The following is an 18,367-nucleotide window of genomic DNA, read 5'->3' as shown; positions in this document are numbered from 1 at the left end:
TTTTTTTTAATAGAGACGGAGTCTTGTTCTGTTGCCCAGGCTGGAGTAGCTGGGACTACAGGTGCGCGCGATGACATCCGACTAATTTGTTTTGTAGTTTTAGTAGAGATGGGGTTCCGCCATGTTGGCCAGGCTGTTCTCAAACTCCTGACCTCAGGTGATATGCCTGCCTCGGCCTCCCAAAGTGCTGGGATTACAGGTGTGAGCCACCGCACCTGGCCGAGGTATGACCTCTTTAAGTGGCCAAGGCACAAGGTGTAACAGGTGCTTGCAGCTCGACAGGGCTGTCAGGCCACTGGGCTGGAGTAATTTGGTGATAGCATAGCCTTAACAATAAAGAGGAGTCATGGCTACTTGCCCCTGGAGCAAGACATTCCCCAGCTATAGTTCCACTTCCAAGATGGAGTAGTGCAGTAGCTGCTTGGACCACAGTGGGTGGAGCACAGTATCGGCTCCTTTTCTCGGGTTGGGGGGGTACACTTATGTGGACTCCAGGCAGCTCCCCAAGATGGGATTAGTGCCTAAGAACAGTGCTGGAGACCCCAGCGTAGGTGTCCAAGGTGTTGATGGGGATTGCGGGGATCCTCTTGCTTATCTGTTCACTATAGGGAGAAGTTCCTCCTCGTTCTCAGCTGATCCTGATTTGGAGATGGAGTAGTGGAGGCTCAGTGTTTCTTTCTGTTCTCTGTCTGGTCATCCTGAGTTTCTGTGCTCACCAGGGTTTCTGTTACTCCTCTGATGCACTCCAGGGCTCTCCCTCAGAGAGGGATTTATTTTCATTAAAATATAGTTGTTTGGCCCAGTGCAGTGGTTCATGCCTATAATCCCAGCACTTTGAGAAGTTGAGGCAAGTGAATCACCTGAGGTCAGGAGTTCGAGACCAGCCTGGCCAACATGGTGAAACCTCATCTCTACTAAAAATACAAAAATTAGCCGGCTGTGGTGTCAGAAGCCTATAATTCCAGCTACTCCGGAGGCTGAGGCAGAAGAATCGCTTGAACCTGGGAGGTGGAGATTGCAGGGAGCTGAGATCATGCCATTACATGCTAGCCTGGGATCACGCCATTACACTCTAGCCTGGGCGACAAAAGCAACACTCCATCTCAAAAAAAAAAAAAAAGGTCGGACATGGTGGCTCATGTCTGTAATCCCAGCACTTTGGTAGGCTGAGGTGGGCGGATTGCCTGAGGTCAGGAGTTCGAGACCAGCCTGGTCATCATGGTGAAACTCCGTCTCTACTAAAAATGCAAAAATTAGCTGGGCATGGTGGTGGGCGCCTGTAGTCCTAGCTACTTGGGAGGCTGAGGCAGGAGAATTGCTTGAACCTGGGAGATGGAGGTTGCAGTGAGCCGAGATCACACTACTGCACTCCAGCTTGGGTGACAGAGCGAGACTCCATTAAAAAAATAAAAAATGTAGTTGTTTATCTGTTTTTCTGGCTTTCTTTGTGAGGGGAGCAAGCTCTAGGGGCTTCTAGTCAGCCATCTTGCTGACATCACTTCCTCTGGACCTCCTATTAACCACCAACCCTGAAAATGCACAACATTAATTGTAAAGAGGAGCTGATATAAGAACGTGGATAAACGAGTGGGACAATAATGTAAAGCCACGAATCTGAAACAGGTTCGTATATGTGGGACATACAAAGCTATAAGATACAGAGCTGTATGGTAAGGTACATCTGGAAATTTCTATCTTAATCAATGGCAGGTAACCTAAACTAGTTTTGGGTTATAGACTCTCAGACATCCTGGGGATGTCAGTTTACTTTTTGTTGTTGGAAAGTTTGAGATGCACTGATTTAAAGCTTATGTTCTACCAAGTAAAGCTAACACATTAATGAAAAGGTTTTCTGGAAAGAATAAGAAAAACTTTTTAAATTATTTAACTGAAACTTAAGGCCAGGTGCAGTGGCTCAAGCCTGTAATCCCTGCACTTTGGGAGGCCAAGGTGGGCGGATTACTTGAGGTCAGGAGTTTGAGACCAGCCTGGCCAACATGGTGAAACCCTGTCTCTACTAGAAAAAATAAAAATAAAAAAATTACTGGGTGTGGTGGCACCCAGTAATCCCAGTCTGTAATCCCAGCTACTAGGGAGGCTGAGGCATGAGAGTCACTTGAACCTGGGTGGCGGAGCTTGCAGTGAGCCGAGATCATGCCACTGTACTCCAGCCTGGGCAACAGAGCAAGACTCTGTCTCAAAAAAAAAAAAAAAAAAGTAAAGCTGTAATTCTATAATTAAATTTTTTTTTATTTTTTGAGACAAGGTCTGGCTCTGTCACCTAGCCTGGAGTGCAGTGGCACGATTTTGGCTCATGGCAACCTCCCTCTGCCTCTGCGCTCAAGTGATCTTCCCACCCCAGCCTCCTGAGTAGCTGAGACTACAGTCACGTGCTACCACACCTGGCTAATTTTTATATTTTTTGTAGAAATGGGGTTTCTCTGTGTTGCCCAGGCTGGTCTCAAACTCCTGAACTCAAGCAATCTGCCCATCTCAGCCTCCCAAAGTGTTGGAATTACAGGTGTGAGCCACCACGCCCAGCCCAATTAAACTCTTTCACATGCTTAATACTACTAGTACATGTCAAAGTTTTTTATAAAATGTTATCGTCATTAGCTGAGTGTGGAGGCCTGTTGTCCCAACTACTTGGGAGGCTGAGGCGGGAGGACTGCTTGAGCCCAAGAGTTCTAGTCTAGCCTGAGCAAAATAGTGCTTTCTCTTCCTCTCTCTCTCTCTCTTTTTTTCAAGACGCATATGCTAAAGGAACAATCAGGTACTTTCACATTTTTTAACATTTTAGTTAAATTAAGGGCCTGTTTTAGGGAGATTCATTCTATTAAACTACTTATATTCTGATATTTTCATAAAAATAAGCTCCTAAGCCCCTCTCAAGGTAAGGAAAGGGAAGACATTTGTTTACTGAAAGTTTCATCTAATTTCATGTGGAAACAATTTGGAATGCAAAGAGTATTCCTTTATCATTTTTCTGAGATTTAAAAAATACATGTAAGAATGACAGTTCTTGAATTAAAATATTTTACTCAAAGTGTAGGCTTACCTGTATTCCAGCATGGCTACAGAGGTAAAAATCAAACTCATATGGGTGTGTAATGTCTGTATCAACTGTTGTTCCAGCTGGGATATTGCCACTTCTTCCAACCTAGATTTGTTTGGTTAAAGTTTAAACAAACAAGAAAAAGGTAAAAATGTATCTGAAAGCACTTTAAAAAATGTATGAATACGTAGGCTGATCCTACATTTCACTACTTTCACCTTGAAATATGACTTAAACAGTCATTCAGAGCAGACTTTAGGCAGGTCCTAGTTCTATTCTTACATGTTGCTGAAAGTGAGCGCTGATACACAGCAAAGCCTAATAGAGTCTCTACTACTGCTTAGCTGATAGTTGACCCCACTATGGGTGGAAGACACTAAAAAAAATTTTTTTTTAATTAACTTAAAGTGCTCCAATTTATGGTACCTGTGCATAGTAGGTATTCTTGAACGTGTAATTTATGAAGATAAGCATTTACCTTGGAGAAAACTAGATGTTTAGAGAGACAGAATGCTGACAACGTCAACGACAGTCACACCATTTGTTAACCATTTATGGATCAGGCACTTTAAACACATTATTTCTAAAACCTGGTAACGATCCTGCAAGTTAGGGATTACTTCCATTTGTTTAGGGAAACAAAGGCTCAGGAATACAAAATAATTTGCTCAATAGCACACAATAAAGGGCAGAACTGGGATTCAAACAATGAAATAATTGCAAAGGCCTTATTCCTTTTATTTCATACTATCAGTTTCAACATCTTGTAAGAGGACGCCATGATTTTCTCTGAATGCATATAATATAACTGAAATGACTCAAAATTCTTGATGATACAAGCTCCTTATAAAACACTTAAAAATGTTTATTATACCCACCTCCACTGCCTTATCCCAACACATTTAAAATCATTAACTGTAAGTCTAGGTTTACAAGGCTAGCAAATCAGAAACTATTTTACTGACTCAGATAATATTTTTGCCACATGAGTGACTGTTATAAGGTGGTACCGTGAATTATAGTGGTGTGGACCAACCAGCTTCACTTTACCAAGCACAAAACAAAACAGTTCATAATCTACTAAATTATGCCTGGTCCTGAAAAAATACTTAACTCTAATAAATTAGCAACACATAAATCTTCTAATTAATACATACAAAAAGTTGTAGGCTGGGTGTGATGGCTCACACCTATAATCCTAGCACTTTGGGAGGCCGAGGTGGGCGGATCATTTGAAGCCAGGAGTTTGTGACCAGCCTGGCCAACATGGTGAAATCCTGCCTCTAACAAAACTACAAAAATTAGCCGGGCGTGGTGGCACATGTCTGTAATCCCAGCTACTCAGGAGGCTGAGGCCTGACAATCGCTTGAACCCAGAAGGCGGGGGCTGCAGGGAGCCAAAGTCATGCCACTGCACTCCAGCCTGGGCAACAGAGCAAAACTGTCACAAAAACAAAAACAAAAAAATAAAACTACCTCATAATCTTGTTGGTGAGGATTAAATTGATTAAATTTATAAGCAATACTTAGAACAATATCTATTATTATTTCGTCTTCTCTATTCTACCACTATCAACACCACCCTACAGCTAGCCAAACTTTATTTATTGATTTTTTTTTTTGTTCTCATCACTCTACTAATGAGAGCTAGCCAATCTTTACTGAGCACTTAGGGTGGGCCAAGCCCTGTTCTAAGTGCATTACGTATTTTATTTAATTCTCCCAACAACTCAAATAAGGTAGATATTAATATTATCCAATCTTGCTAAGAAATAAACAGGCACAGAGATGTTAAGTTGCTTGCCCAAAGGAATACAGTGAGTACGCATGGCAAAGACAAACACCCCTCTCTTAGTCCTTTCTATCAGATCCCTTTCTCAAGGGGAAACAACACTTGGTATCATTAGATTTCTCTGCTCCAAGATTTACAGGATGGCGGCAGATGGGATCAGAGCACTGAAAATGACAGTAAGACTGCTGTCTTGCTGCACACAGATAAGAAAACATATTTCCAGCTGGGTGCAGTGGCTCACACCTGTAATCCCGGGGCAGAACAAGGCTGGAGTCGAGCCGGCCTGGTGACATGGATTGAAACCGACTCTATAAAATACAAACTTTTCCAGGAAAAACATATTTCCTTAGGTATTTATACCTCTCTTCCTAATTATAAAAAATATACATTCACATTATAAAATGCATAAAATAATTCTGTGAACTTTAAAGGAAACATGGCTAAAAGTTAGTTTGTATAAATTTCCACTTTTTTTTTTTTTTTGAGATGGAGTCTTGCTTTCTTGCCCAGGCTGGAATACAGTGGTACCATCTTGGCTCACTGCAACCTCCGCCTCCTGGGTTCAAGTGATTCTCCTGCCTCAGTCTCCCGAGTAGCTGGGATTACAGATGTGCGCCACCACGCCTGGCTATTTCTTGTATTTTTAGTAGAGACAGGGTTTTACCATGTTGACCAGGCTGGTCTTGAACTCCCGACCTCAAGTGATCCGCCTGCCTTGGCCTCCCAAGGTGCTGGAATTACAGGCGTGAGCCACTGCGCCTGGCCTGAATTTCCACTTTTTTAAAAAACTAATTTATATGAGATATTTTAAAAAGAGAATGTACCTTTTTTTCTGAAGATTTTAGGAAAATATGAATAGAAGAATAATTTTAAAACTAGGAGTTTCCTCACAACGAAAAAGTAGAATGAGATTTTGAACATTTGGAGTGTGACTAGAAATTCCAGAAAGTTAAAAAAAATCTATTTTGATGCTTCTGTACTCATAATGTAATTGTTGAAATTTGCTACTATAGGCCGGGCGTGGTGGCTCACACCTGTAATCCCAGCACTTTGGGAGGCTGAGGCGGGCGGATAACAAGGTCAGGAGATTGAGACCGTCCTGGCTAACATGGTGAAACTCTGTCTCTACTAAAAATACAAAAAATTAGCCGGGCGTGGTGGCGGGCGCCTGTAGTCCCAGCTACTTGGAGAGGCTGAAGCAGGAGAATGGCATGAACCCGGGAGGCGGAGCTTGCAGTGAGCCAAGATCGTGCCACTGCACTCCAGCCTGGGTGACGGAGCAAGACTCCGTCTCAAAAAAAAAAAAAAAAAAAAGAAATTTGCTACTATATATTGGAAACCCTGCTGCTGGCAGAGGGCCCTTGTTTTGAACTATGTTGGATAAGCTTGGTTTATAATAGTATTACAACAGAGATGAGATTACCCTTTCTGTCCTATCAGCACAAAATAATCGAGTGTGATGTCTCTTCTGAACTACAATGTAGGTTATTCCAGGTTGATAGTCTTTCTCCAAACTGATGCAGGCTTCTCGAATTGCTAGTAGTTCATAATATAATACCTAGAGAACATGAAATGGAAGGATTCAATATAGTCAGCTATTTGTTTTTATATACTTCAAAGTAAGATAATGATTTAATCTGAGGATTCCTTAATTTCACCGCTCTATAGCTAATATGCTTCTTGATTCCATTTTAACGATGATCAGAACGTGGTCTTAGCAAGCAAGGCATACACATTCATAGCGAACATTTTCAAAAAGACAATCTAAGAAAACACCAAGTTTTGACTTGGGGAACTCTAACAAGGTTTTTAACTCTAGAACTAGACACCATATTATAAACACAAGATCTGATTTCACCATAGTCTGATGAGATTCTAGGTAACCAACCTGCCTAAACTGCCCCTCTGAAACACCATCCCGATAAAAGATGATACGAGTAGGCTTGAACCGAGTTGACTTATAAAATTGAATAAGAAGTTCCCGGACCATGGAGGCCAAGTCCTGGATGATCTCCTGCCGGGGTCTCTGAACTCTTACTGTGGCACAGTATCTGCTTGGATGGGCATCCATACTACCTACAACCTAGGTTAGAAAAAGTAAACAATAAATAAATAAATAAATAAAAATAAATAAATGATAATCAAAATTACATGAATTTCATTTACATTTTACTGTAACCTTACCGTTTATCACTGTTTACTTTGAAAGTAATCAAAAATAGTAATTCTGAGTTGGGTATGATGGCATGTGCATATAGTCCCAGTTACTCAGGAAGCTGAGGCAGGAGGATCACTTGTGCCCAGGAATTTGAGGCCAGCCTGGGCAAAATAGCAAGACCCCATCTCTCTCTCTCTCTTTTTTTTTTTTTTGTTTTTTCTCTTTTGAGAAGCAGTCTCGCTCTGTCACCAGCCTGGAGTGCAGTGGTGCAATCTCGGCTCACTGCAACCTCCGCCTCCTGGGTTCAAGCGATTCTCCTGCCTCAGCCTCCAGAGAGCTAGGACTACAGGTGCGTGCCACCATGCCCAGCTAATTTTTATATTTTTAGTAGAGACGGGGTTTCACCATATTAGCCAGGATGGTCTCAATATCTTGACCTCGTAATCCGTCTGCCTTGGCCTCCCAAAGTGCTGGGATTACAGGTGTGAGCCACCGTACCCAGCCTACCCCATCTTTTTAAAAAATTAAAAAGAATAGTACTTCCCATTGAAGAACAGAATAAAACACCTAGTATAGGGTAAAAAACTATTTTCCTATAACTAGGCTGAACTATACATTTAACAATTAGATTCTTTGTGTTGTTGGTAGAGTTAAAGATTAGTGAGGAAACAAAAGGACAAAACGATGTGTATAAGAGAATAAGATAAAAGAAATAAGTAAAAACAAGGACCAATTCAAACCTCTGATTTTTCTTCCTATCTCTTCCACTTTAGCAACCTATCTCAGAAACCATACTTAAGACTTTAGTTTCATCTTAGAACTGTTATGCTTCATAAATTTTAAAATCAGAATTTTCCCTCTTGGCCTGAATCTATACAGTCTTACTGAGCTGCATTTGTGTTCTGTATCTGGTCCTCAGAGAAGTTAATCTTGGTTTTGAAACTAGCTAGATTAATTTTCTCTTTCTGTGTCTAATATTGTTATGTCTTTGGAGAAGAGACCTCAAAGCATGAACTTATTCTGATCAGAGCCTAGAGCTGGTCACTGCCTCCAGACTCTCTTTCTTCCAGTTAACCTATAGCAAAGTCATGCTTCAAAAATGGAACTTTGACCGTTTCTTTCCCTTGAAAGGTATCTTGCTACTTAAGAATAAATGAAGGCCGGGCGCAGTGGCTCACGCCTGTAATCCCAGAACTTTGGGAGGCCAAGGTGGGTGGATCACAAGGTCAGGAGATCAAGAGCATCCTGGCTAACACGGTGAAACCCCGTCTCTACTAAAAACACAAAAAATTAGCCGGGCGTGTTGGCATGCGCCTGTAGTCCCAGCTACTCAGAAGGCTGAGGCAGGAGGATGGCATGAACCCGGGAGGCGGAGCTTGCAGTGAGCCAAGATCGCACCACTGCACTCCATCCTGGGCTACAGAGTGAAGTGAGACTCTGTCTCAAAAAAAAAAAAAAAAAAAAAAAGAATAAATCCAGACCCCTCGGATGGAACAAAATGCTTCACAAAAGCTTCCTAGCCTCATAGCCTGCAGTATACTATGTTCCAATTCCCTGTATTTCTCAGCATTCCCAAAACACACCAGGTTCTTGCAACTTAAATGTTGTTCCTTTGTTATCATGATAACACCTATTATACTATGTGGCACTCATTACTTACTTAGTTTCTCACACTAGTCTCTAAGTTCTTGGAGATAGAAGCCACATAGTGAAAAAGAATCAACCAATAAATTCTATTTACAAGACTTCTGATAACCATAAAAGAAAGTGGGTATTTGGTAGAAACGGATTTAGTAGAAAAAGACAATGACTACCAGAAGTCCAAAGGAATTAAAATATGCTTAAACCTTTTTGGAAAATGACCCAAAGTAGCAAATCCAAGGAAGTCTTTTGAGTTCCTTTCTTTATCATTTTATCATCTATAAGAACACTTTAATGAATGTTAGAGATGACTCAATACAACCACTGAACATTTAAAGAAAATAATTCACGTATAACATTAAAAATACAAAAGCAAGAGAATTAATAGATAAAAATTAATTTCCTTTACTAATGAAAATAGCTTTGAAATCATGAAGTGGAAATTTAAATATTACTATCATTTTCAGGGATGAATTAGATTTATCAGATTCATAAAACAAGATTTATGTGAAGATTATAATGGATCATAGAAAAAATATTAAATCTTTTTTTTTGTTTTGAGATGGGATCTCCCTCTGTCACCCAGGCTGGAGTGCAGTTGCATGATTTCAGCTCACTGCAACCTCCGCCTCCCGAGTTCAAGCGATTCTCTTGCCTCAGCCTCCCGAATAGCTGGAATTAAAGGCACCCGCCACCACGCCAGGCTAATTTCGTATTTTTCATAGAGATGGGGTTTCACCATGTTGGTCAGGCTGGTCTTGAACTCCTGACATCAAGCGATCCACCGGCCTCAGCCTCCCAAAGTGATGGGATTCTAGGCGTGAGCCACCGTGCCTGGCCAATTAAATCTTACAGTTTAATTTCTGAAGTTTATTAAATATGCCTAAAACATGTTCATATTTTCAAAATGTTGGCTATTTGTTAAAATCAAGTGATTCTCAAAATAGGTAAAATATTATCAGGCTTTCTCAAGTTTATAAGAAAAACACTTAAACTGACACAAAAAGGTTACAAATACAGAGAGAGCAAAGAAATAATAGGCAGATGCTAAAAACAGGAGTGGCAGTAGTAAAATAAAGAATTTGGCTGGGCACGGTAGCTCACACCTGTAATCTCAGCACTTTGGGAGGCCGAAGCCAGTGGACTGACGGAGATCAGGAGTTCAAGACCAGCCTGGCCAACATGGTGAAGCCCCGTCTCGACTAAAAATACAAAAAATTAGCTGGGCATGCTGGCAGGTGCCTGTAATCCCAGCTACTCGGGAGGCTGAGGCAGGATAATCGCTTGAACCTGGAAGATGGAGGTTATAGTGAGCTGAGATTGTGTCACTGCACTCTAGCCTGGGCAACAGGATAACTCTGTCTGAAAAAATAAAATAAAAGAAAAGAATTCAGGTGCAAAGTATTGAACTGGATGAAGGTGGGAGACATTTTATATATTAAAAAATGTAATCCACCAAGCTTATATGTAGTGTATCTTTCTATGACAAAGACATTACTGAAATATACAAACAAACTATTCAAAACAACAAAAAGTAACTAAAAATGCATAATCATGGAGAGGTCAAGTAGACAAATTAAAGTATAATCCAGAAGATTTGAATAATATAACTAGCAAACTTGATTTAATAGATACATATGGAACGTGATACATATGGAACTTGTAAACCCCAAACCAGAGAATAATCATTCTTTTCAAAAACCCAAAGAACATTTATGAAAGTTGGCTACAAAGAAAATATTAAAATTCAACAAGTTGAAACTGCAAAATTGATACTGGTCTGTCAACCTTAGGTAAGATAAACTTGGCTAACACTCACAGCAGCAATAGAAGGCTTCTTTCCATCACCAGCAGGTGGATGAGTGACATCGGCTCCCAAAAAGATCACTGGTTGCTGGAACACAGAAGGTCTTAAACACATTTTGAAAAAGGGTTAGATACTTCATTTTTTCAGTATCCATTTATCTGTTTCACACAATTGCAATATAACTTCAAGTTATTGACAGCACAGAGGAAGTCCTATGTAATCCAAAGTTTTTTTGTTTTTGTTTTTTTTTGAGACGGAGTCTCACTCTGTCGCCCAGGCTGGAGTGCAGTGGCACAACCTCGGCTCACTGCAAGCTCTGCCTCCCAAGTTCACGCCACTCTCCTGCCTCAGCCTCCCAAGTAGTTGGGACTACAGGCGCCCGCCAACATGCCTGGCTAATTTTTGTATTTTTTAGTAGAGACGGGGTTTCACCATGTTAGCCAGGATGGTCTCGATCTCCTGACCTTGTGATCCACGTGCCTCAGCCTCCCAAAGTGCTGGGATTACAGGCGTGAGCCACCGCGCCCAGCCAATCCAAAGTTTTCTTCACAGCAGAATTTTATCTAAAATAGTGGTGCTGGTGGTTGAAAAGGGTTATATTAATATTAACAGATGCTAGTATTCTCCAACATGGGCACAAAATTATAAACTTCCTTATGATCCACAAATTTTTATCACTCTTTAAAAATCGACTTATATTTTAAACCTATGTAATCTCTCAAGGGAAAAAGGAATCATTACACTTTAGACTGGAAGGGATTTTGGGAATCCACTACTCCCACTCCCTGGCCAAAAGTATAAATTTGAATAACATATATTCAATGGTCATAAAGGAGCTAGGACTTCCTTTTATTTTACTTTATGTTATTATTGTTTTTTTGAGACAGGGTCTCACTGTGTTGCCCAGGCTGGAGTGCAGTGGCGTAATCACAGTTCACTGCAGCCTTGACTTCCCTGGGCTCAGGTAATCCTCTCATCTCAGCCTCTGGAGTAGCTGGAACGACAGGCACACGCCACCACACATGGCTAATCTTTCTATTTTTTTTTTTGTAGAGATAAAGTTTCACCATGTTGGGTTTGTTGATAAAATTCTTTATTTATCTCATTTATGGATCTCATCTCATACTTAACAGGGGTAGAAAGTAGAGGTGGCATGGAAAAAGAGGAAAAAAAGGACTTTTGTGTCAAACAAACATGGGCCAATCCTTATTCTAATGTTTGTTTGTGGTGTATAGTTAACTTTTTTGATGCCTAATTGCTTCAACTATTAAAAGGGAACTTGTTCAATTCTCTGAAAAATGGCCTCTTCCTCAGTGACTTGCACAATAAGCTACCTCCTGTTTCTAGGTCATGTTGTCTCTTACTTCCTAAGGGCTCCAGCTCTAAGAAGGGTGAGCTAACAGTAATATGTTTTCTCATTGACTACGGCAGGAGGGCTGATATGGCTTACTTAATTGACTAATCTGGGCTCCCAGTTCCTTCTCTCCTTCACATTCCAGGTAAGTGAGTAGTCTCATGAAACCAGGTTGAAGATGATTACCAAATAAAAATTCTTCAAGCTGGGCTCTCCAGTGAGAAATAAAGCGCTGGATACTTTCTGGCTAGGTAAGAGGTACTTTGCGCTGGATACTTTCTGGCTAGGTAAGAGGTACTTTGCGCTGGATACTTTCTGGCTAGGTAAGAGGTACTTTACATACTAAATGAAAATTGTTGGGGCTCCAGCCTGCTCCCACCCTGTGGAGTGTACTTTCATTTTCAATAAATCTCTGCTTTTGTTGCTTCATTCTTTCCTTAAAAAATAAAATAAAATAAAATAAAATTGTGGGGGGCATTTTCACAAGAGAATCTCTGAACCTTGCCAATCCGAATTATTTTTTTACCAAAATGTCTACGAATCTCCCACCGTAGGAATTATTAAGGGGGTCTCTTACACAGCTCTTATAGTAGTTAGATATGGTCATATATAGACAAATGAAGATATAAAAATAATATTTTCATAAGCGATTAGCATATCTTACCTTTGATGAGGTACAAGAATATTATTGATCCCTCCGAGTTTAACATTTATCTTTAGGCACAAGTTTGAGAGAGTTTGAGGAGATGTTTTTATTACATTCTTGACTTGAACACATTGTGTAGCCATACCCAAAAGTGTGTCTCCTACACGTTTCACTTCCGCTATGGAATAGATGCAAAACCTCTAGTCAGAAAAAAAGACCTGAAAATAATTTTACATACTGAAAATAAAGCTACTATGTTTCCCCCTTAAAATCCATCACTGTATTAAAGGATACCAAAAATTATGCCAATACAGTACTAAGGCGATGCTGTTAAAATTGAAAGTATACTGCTTTGAAGACTGGCTTAAGTACTTAGTGACAATTTTTCTAGTTGTTTTCTTCTTTGTATAAAAAGGTATATTTTTGCCATAGTATAATTGCAATAACTGAAAAGCATAAAGTGAAACATGTATATAATCCCTTGTTATCGTTTTATAGTACTCTCTTCCAATAATTTTCTCACTTATGTTATTTTAATGTACTTGTAATCGCAGTACACTTACAGCTTTCAATCCTATTCTCTTACCTTTAATTTAAAAATTCAGAGGTATTGTAGTGCAAAGAATAAAAGTCCCCTGTTCCTTTCCCCTCCTCTGCCCTTATAACCATCATAAATATTTTGGTGTATATAACTTTTTTTTTTTGAGAGGATCTCACTCTGTCACCCAGGCTGGAGTGCAGTGGCACGATCATGGATCACTGTAGTCTCGACCTCCTGAGCTAAAGCGATCCTCTTGCCTCAGCCTCTCAAGTGGCTGGAACTACAGGCATGCACCACCACACCAAGCTTTTTTTGTTTGTTTGTTTGTTTTGTTTTTAGTAGAGATGAGGGAGTTCTCACCATGTTGCCCAGGCTGGTCTCAAACTCCTGAGCTCAAGTGATCCTCCTGCTCCAGCCTCCCAAAGTGTTGGATTACAGGCAAGAGCCACTGCACCCAGCCATAACTTCTTTTTTTTTTTTTTTGAGATGGAGTCTCATTCTGTCACCCAGGCTAGAGTGCAGTGGCGCGATCTCAGCTCACTGCAACCTCTGCCTCCCGGGTTCAAGCAATTCTCCTACCTCAGCCTCCCGAGTAGCTGGGATTACAGGTGTGCACCACCTCACCTAGCTAATTTCTGTATTTTTATTTATTTTTTATTTTTTTGTTTTTTTTATTTTTTATTTTTGAGATAGAGTTTCGCTCTTGTTGCCCAGGGCTGGAGTACAATGGCGCAATCTTGGCTCACTGCAACCTCTGCCTTCTGGGTTCAAGCGATTCTCCTGCCTCAGCCTCTTGAAGTAGCTGGGATTACAGGCACCTGCCACTATGCCCTGATAATTTTGTGTGTGTGTGTGTGTTTTTAGTAGAGATGGAGTTTCACCACGTTGGCCAGGCTGGTCTTGAACTCCTGACCTCAGGTGATCCACCTGCCTCAGCCTCCCAAAGTGCTGGGATTACAGGCATGAGCCACTACGCTCAGCCAATTTCTGTATTTTTAGTAGAGATGGGGTCTTGCCATGTTGGCCAGGCTGGTCTCAAACTCCTGACCTCAAGTGATCCACCCGTCTTGGCTTCCCAAAGTGCTGGGATTACAGATGTGAGCCACTGCACCCAGCATAACTTCCCATATATAAAAAACATAGAAAAATGGGTGCAATGTCTCACACCTGTAATCCCAGCACTTTGGTAGGCTGAGGCGGGAGGATCGCTTGAGCCCGGGAGTTAGAGACCAGCTTAGGCAACAAATCAAGACCCCATCCCTACCAAATTTTTGTTTTTAATTAGCCAGGCATGATGGTATGCGCTTTTAGTCCCACCTACTCAGGAGGCTGAGGCAGGAGGATTGCATGGGCCCAGGAGATGGAGGCTGCAGTGAACTATGATCATGTCATTGCACTCCAGTCTGGGTGACAGAGTGAGATCTTGCCTTAAAAAAAAGGACAAATGACAATACACATTTCTGTAAAGAAGATAAACAGAAAAATGACCCATAAGCACATGAAAAGATGCCCGACGTCTCTAATCATGTAGGAAAATGCAAAATCAAAAACATTATGAGATATCACTTCACACCCATTAGGATGGCTACTATCAAAAAGCCAGAGAATAACAAACATTGGGGCAAGGACGTGGAGAAACTGGAACTCCTGTGCACTGTTGGTGGGCATGTCAAATGGTGCAGCCACTGTGGAAAACACTGTGGAGGTTCCTCAGAAAATTAAAAATAGAACTACCATATGATGCAGCAATGCCACTTAGTAGATGTATACCCAAAATAGCTGAAAACAGGGCTGTGAAGAGAGATTTGTACACCTATGTTCACAGCAGCATTACTCATAATAGGTAAAGTGTAGAAGCAACCCAAGTGTCGATCAACGGAAGAATAAACAAGATGTGGTATATATATATACATACATATATATATATGTATGTATATATATATGTGTGTGTATATGTGTGTGTATATATATGTGTGTATATATACATATGTGTGTGTATATATATATATATATACACACACACACACACACACACAGACACACATATACATACAATGGAATATTATTTGGCCTGAAAAAGGAAGAAAATTCTGACATACAGTACAACATGGATGAACCTTGAGGATATTATGCCAAAGGCCAAATATTGTAGGATTCATGTACACAAGGAAACTAGAATAGTCAAATTCATAGAAGCGGAAAGTAGAACAGTGCTTTCCAGGGGTTATGTGAGGTTTAATGGATATTAAAGTTATTGGTTAATGGATAAAGAGTTTCACCTTTGGGATGATGAAAAAAAGTTCTGGAAATGGATAGTGATGATGGCTGCACAACGTGTGAATGTTCTTAATGTCAGAATGTAAGAATTCCAGAATGACTTAGTACTTGAAATTATGTGAGTGAATGATTTGCAAGTAAACATTAAATCATTATGTGGCTCAAAAAAAAAATATGAAGGAGAAATAAAGAGTTTCTCAAACAAATAAAAACAGGGTATTTGTTGCTGGTAGAAATGCTTGGCAAGAAATATTAAAAGAATTTTCCGGCCGGGCGCGGTGGCTCGTGCTTGTAATCCCAGCACTTTGGGAGGCCGAGGCGGGCAGATCACGAGATCAGCAGATCGAGACCACGGTGAAACCCCATCTCTATTAAAAATACAAAAAAAAAATTAGCCGGGCGTGGTGGCGGGCGCCTGTAGACCCAGCTGCTCGGAGAGGCTGAGGCAGGAGAATGGTGTGAACCCGGGAGGCGGAGCTTGCAGTGAGCCGAGATTACACCACTGCACTCCAGCCTGGACGACAGAGCGAGACTCCGTCTCAAAAAAAAAAAAAAAAAAAAAAAGAATTTTCCAAAAAAAAAAAAAAAAAAAAAAAAAAAAGAATTTTCCAGAGAGAAGGAAAATGATACAGATCAGAAATCATAAATGAAGGAAAAGCAGGGTACGGTGTGGGTCATGCCTGTAGTCCCAGCTACTGGGGAGGCTGAGGTGGGAAGAGTACTTGAACCCAGGAGTTTGGGGCTGCAGTGCACTATGGTCATGCCTGACAATAGCCACACCTCCAGCATGGGCAACATAGCAAGACCTGTCTCTAAAAAACAAAACAAAACAAAAGTAAGGAGGAAGGTTGAAGGTCAGCAAATAAATAAAGGTAAAATAAATTCTTGTCTTTTCATATTCTTAATTGAGCTAATAGATGATTATTTGTTCAAAATAGTAATAACAACAGTGTATTGGGTAGTTATAGCTTATGGATAAGTGAAATAAATGACAGAAATATAAGGTACAGAAGGGAAAAATTGGGAGTATTCTGTTACAAGGTATCTCTATACTATCTAAGAAGTGGTATAATGTTACTTAAAAGTAGACTTAGATTAGTTGTAAATATATATTAAAAAGTCTAGGGAAAACACTACAAAAATTTTTAAAGGAAGTCTAATTGATATGTTAAAAGAGAATGAAAAATAGAATTATACAAAATGCTCAATTAAAACCAGGAGGGGCCAGGAGCAGTGGCACATGCCTGTAATCCCAGCATTGGGAGGCTGAGGCAGGAGGATCACTGGAGGCCAGGAGTTCGAGACCAGCCCAGGCATGTTTACAGTTTTGAGGAAAAAGGTAATATCAGTTTATACTACCATCAGCAATGTATTAATACACTGCATACTCACAAGCACTAGGTATTATAATATTTAAATATGTTTGCTAATATTTAGTAGCATAAAATTTTTCCTTTTATTGATTTGTACTTTTCTTCTTTTTTTTTTTTTTTTTTTTTTTTTTTGAGAAAGGGTCTCGCTCTGTTGCCCAGGCTGGAGTGCAGTGGCATGATCTTGGCTCCCTGCAACCTCCACCTACTGGCTCAAGCGATCTTCCTATCTCAGCCTCCCAAGTAGCTAGGACCACAGATGTGTACTACTGTGCCTGGCTAATTTTTCTATTTTTTTGCAGATATGAGGTTTCGCCATGTTGCTCAGGCTAGTCTTGAATTCCTGAACTCAAGCAATCTGCCCACCTCGGCTTCTCAAAATGCTGGGATTACAGGCATAAGCCACCACATCTGGCCTGTATTTTTCTTTAGCTACGAATAAAAACAAACATTTTATCATATATTTACTTGATTTGTTTTTACTAGAGAAATTTCAGTTTATATTCTTTTCTCATTAATCTAAAAAAAGAAGGTTTTTATTTAACTAATAATAAACTATTTGTTTATTGTTTCTATTTGCTACAAATATTTTCCACACTCTATTGGTTTTCTTTTCATTTTAGTACATCCGTGACATGTAGGAAATTTAGGGGCCAGGCACAGTGGCTCATGCCTGTAATCCCAGCACTTTGGGAGGCTGAGGTGGGCAGATCACCTGAGGTCAGGAGTTTGAGACCACCCTGGCCAACATGGAGAAACCGTCTCTACCAAAAATACAAAAATCAGCCAGGCATGGTGGCACGCACCTATAGACCCAGCTACTAGGGAGGCCGAGGCAGGAGAACAGCTTGAACCTGGGAGGTGGAGGTTGCAGTGAGCTGAGATCACGCCACTGCACTCCAGCCTGGGCAACAGAAGGAGACTCTGCCTCAAAAAAAAAAAAAAAAAAGGCCAGGCATGGTGGCTCACGCCTGTAATCCCAGCACTTTGGGATGCCGAGGCAGGAGGATCACAAGGTCAGGAGATTCAGACCATCCTGACTAACACGGTGAAACCCTGTCTCTACTAAAAAATACAAAAAAATTAGCTGGGCATGGTGGCAGGTGCCTGTAGTCCCAGCTACTTGGGAGGCTGAGGCAGGAGAATGGCGTAAACCCAGGAGGCGGAGCTTGCAATAAGCCGAGATTGCAACACTGCACTCCAACCTGGGCAAGAGAGCAAGAGTCCCTCTCGAAAAAGAAAAAAAGAAAGAGAAAATTTAACGTTTACTCAGTCAAATCTGACTATTTTCTTTTGTGATTTCTTCTATTATTTCTAAACTTACATGATTTTACCCCATTCAGTGGTTTGAAAATTATATTTTCTTTGTATTTTTCTATGATTCAATGATTTATATTTAGCTTATTAATCTCACAAAATTTTGTTTATAATAATAACAGTTAACATTGACTGTTTACTATATGACAGGTGCTATTCTAGGCCCTTTACATATGTAGACTCAGTTAATCCTTACAACTATCCTATATATGGATTAGGTATTATTAGTATCCCAGGGTATGTGTGCTATATATCAAGGAAGTATAACTGATACACTAAAAGAGGAAAGAAAATAGAATCATATAAAATGCCCAATTAAAACCAGAAAGAGGCTAGGCGCAGTGGCTCACACCTGTAATCCCTGCACTTCGGGAGGCCAAGGTTTAAGGATTGCTTGAGCCCAGGAGTT

At 40.5% G+C, this 18,367-nt stretch overlaps 1 protein-coding gene across 2 annotated transcripts in view; it reads right to left on the bottom strand.

Moving 5' to 3' along the window:
- AGO3 (argonaute RISC catalytic component 3) overlaps positions 1 to 18,367 on the bottom strand; it is a 63,018-nt gene that overhangs the window by 16,565 nt on the left and 28,086 nt on the right. For both annotated transcript variants that reach the window (XM_032160239.2, XM_058442206.1), the window contains exons 9-13: positions 12,472 to 12,631; positions 10,466 to 10,556; positions 6,736 to 6,930; positions 6,271 to 6,405; positions 3,059 to 3,160 (exon numbers count right to left, since the gene is read on the bottom strand). In XM_032160239.2, the coding sequence (XP_032016130.1) occupies positions 3,059 to 3,160; positions 6,271 to 6,405; positions 6,736 to 6,930; positions 10,466 to 10,556; positions 12,472 to 12,631 (683 nt within the window). The remainder of the gene's footprint in view (positions 1 to 3,058; positions 3,161 to 6,270; positions 6,406 to 6,735; positions 6,931 to 10,465; positions 10,557 to 12,471; positions 12,632 to 18,367) is intronic.

This window comes from Hylobates moloch, unplaced genomic scaffold, assembly GCF_009828535.3.
Source record: "Hylobates moloch isolate HMO894 unplaced genomic scaffold, HMol_V3 SCAFFOLD_8, whole genome shotgun sequence".
In the NCBI taxonomy this organism is placed as follows: domain Eukaryota; kingdom Metazoa; phylum Chordata; class Mammalia; order Primates; family Hylobatidae; genus Hylobates; species Hylobates moloch.
The sequence above is the reverse complement of the archived record's forward strand: the minus strand, read 5'-3'. Positions and strand labels throughout refer to the sequence as shown.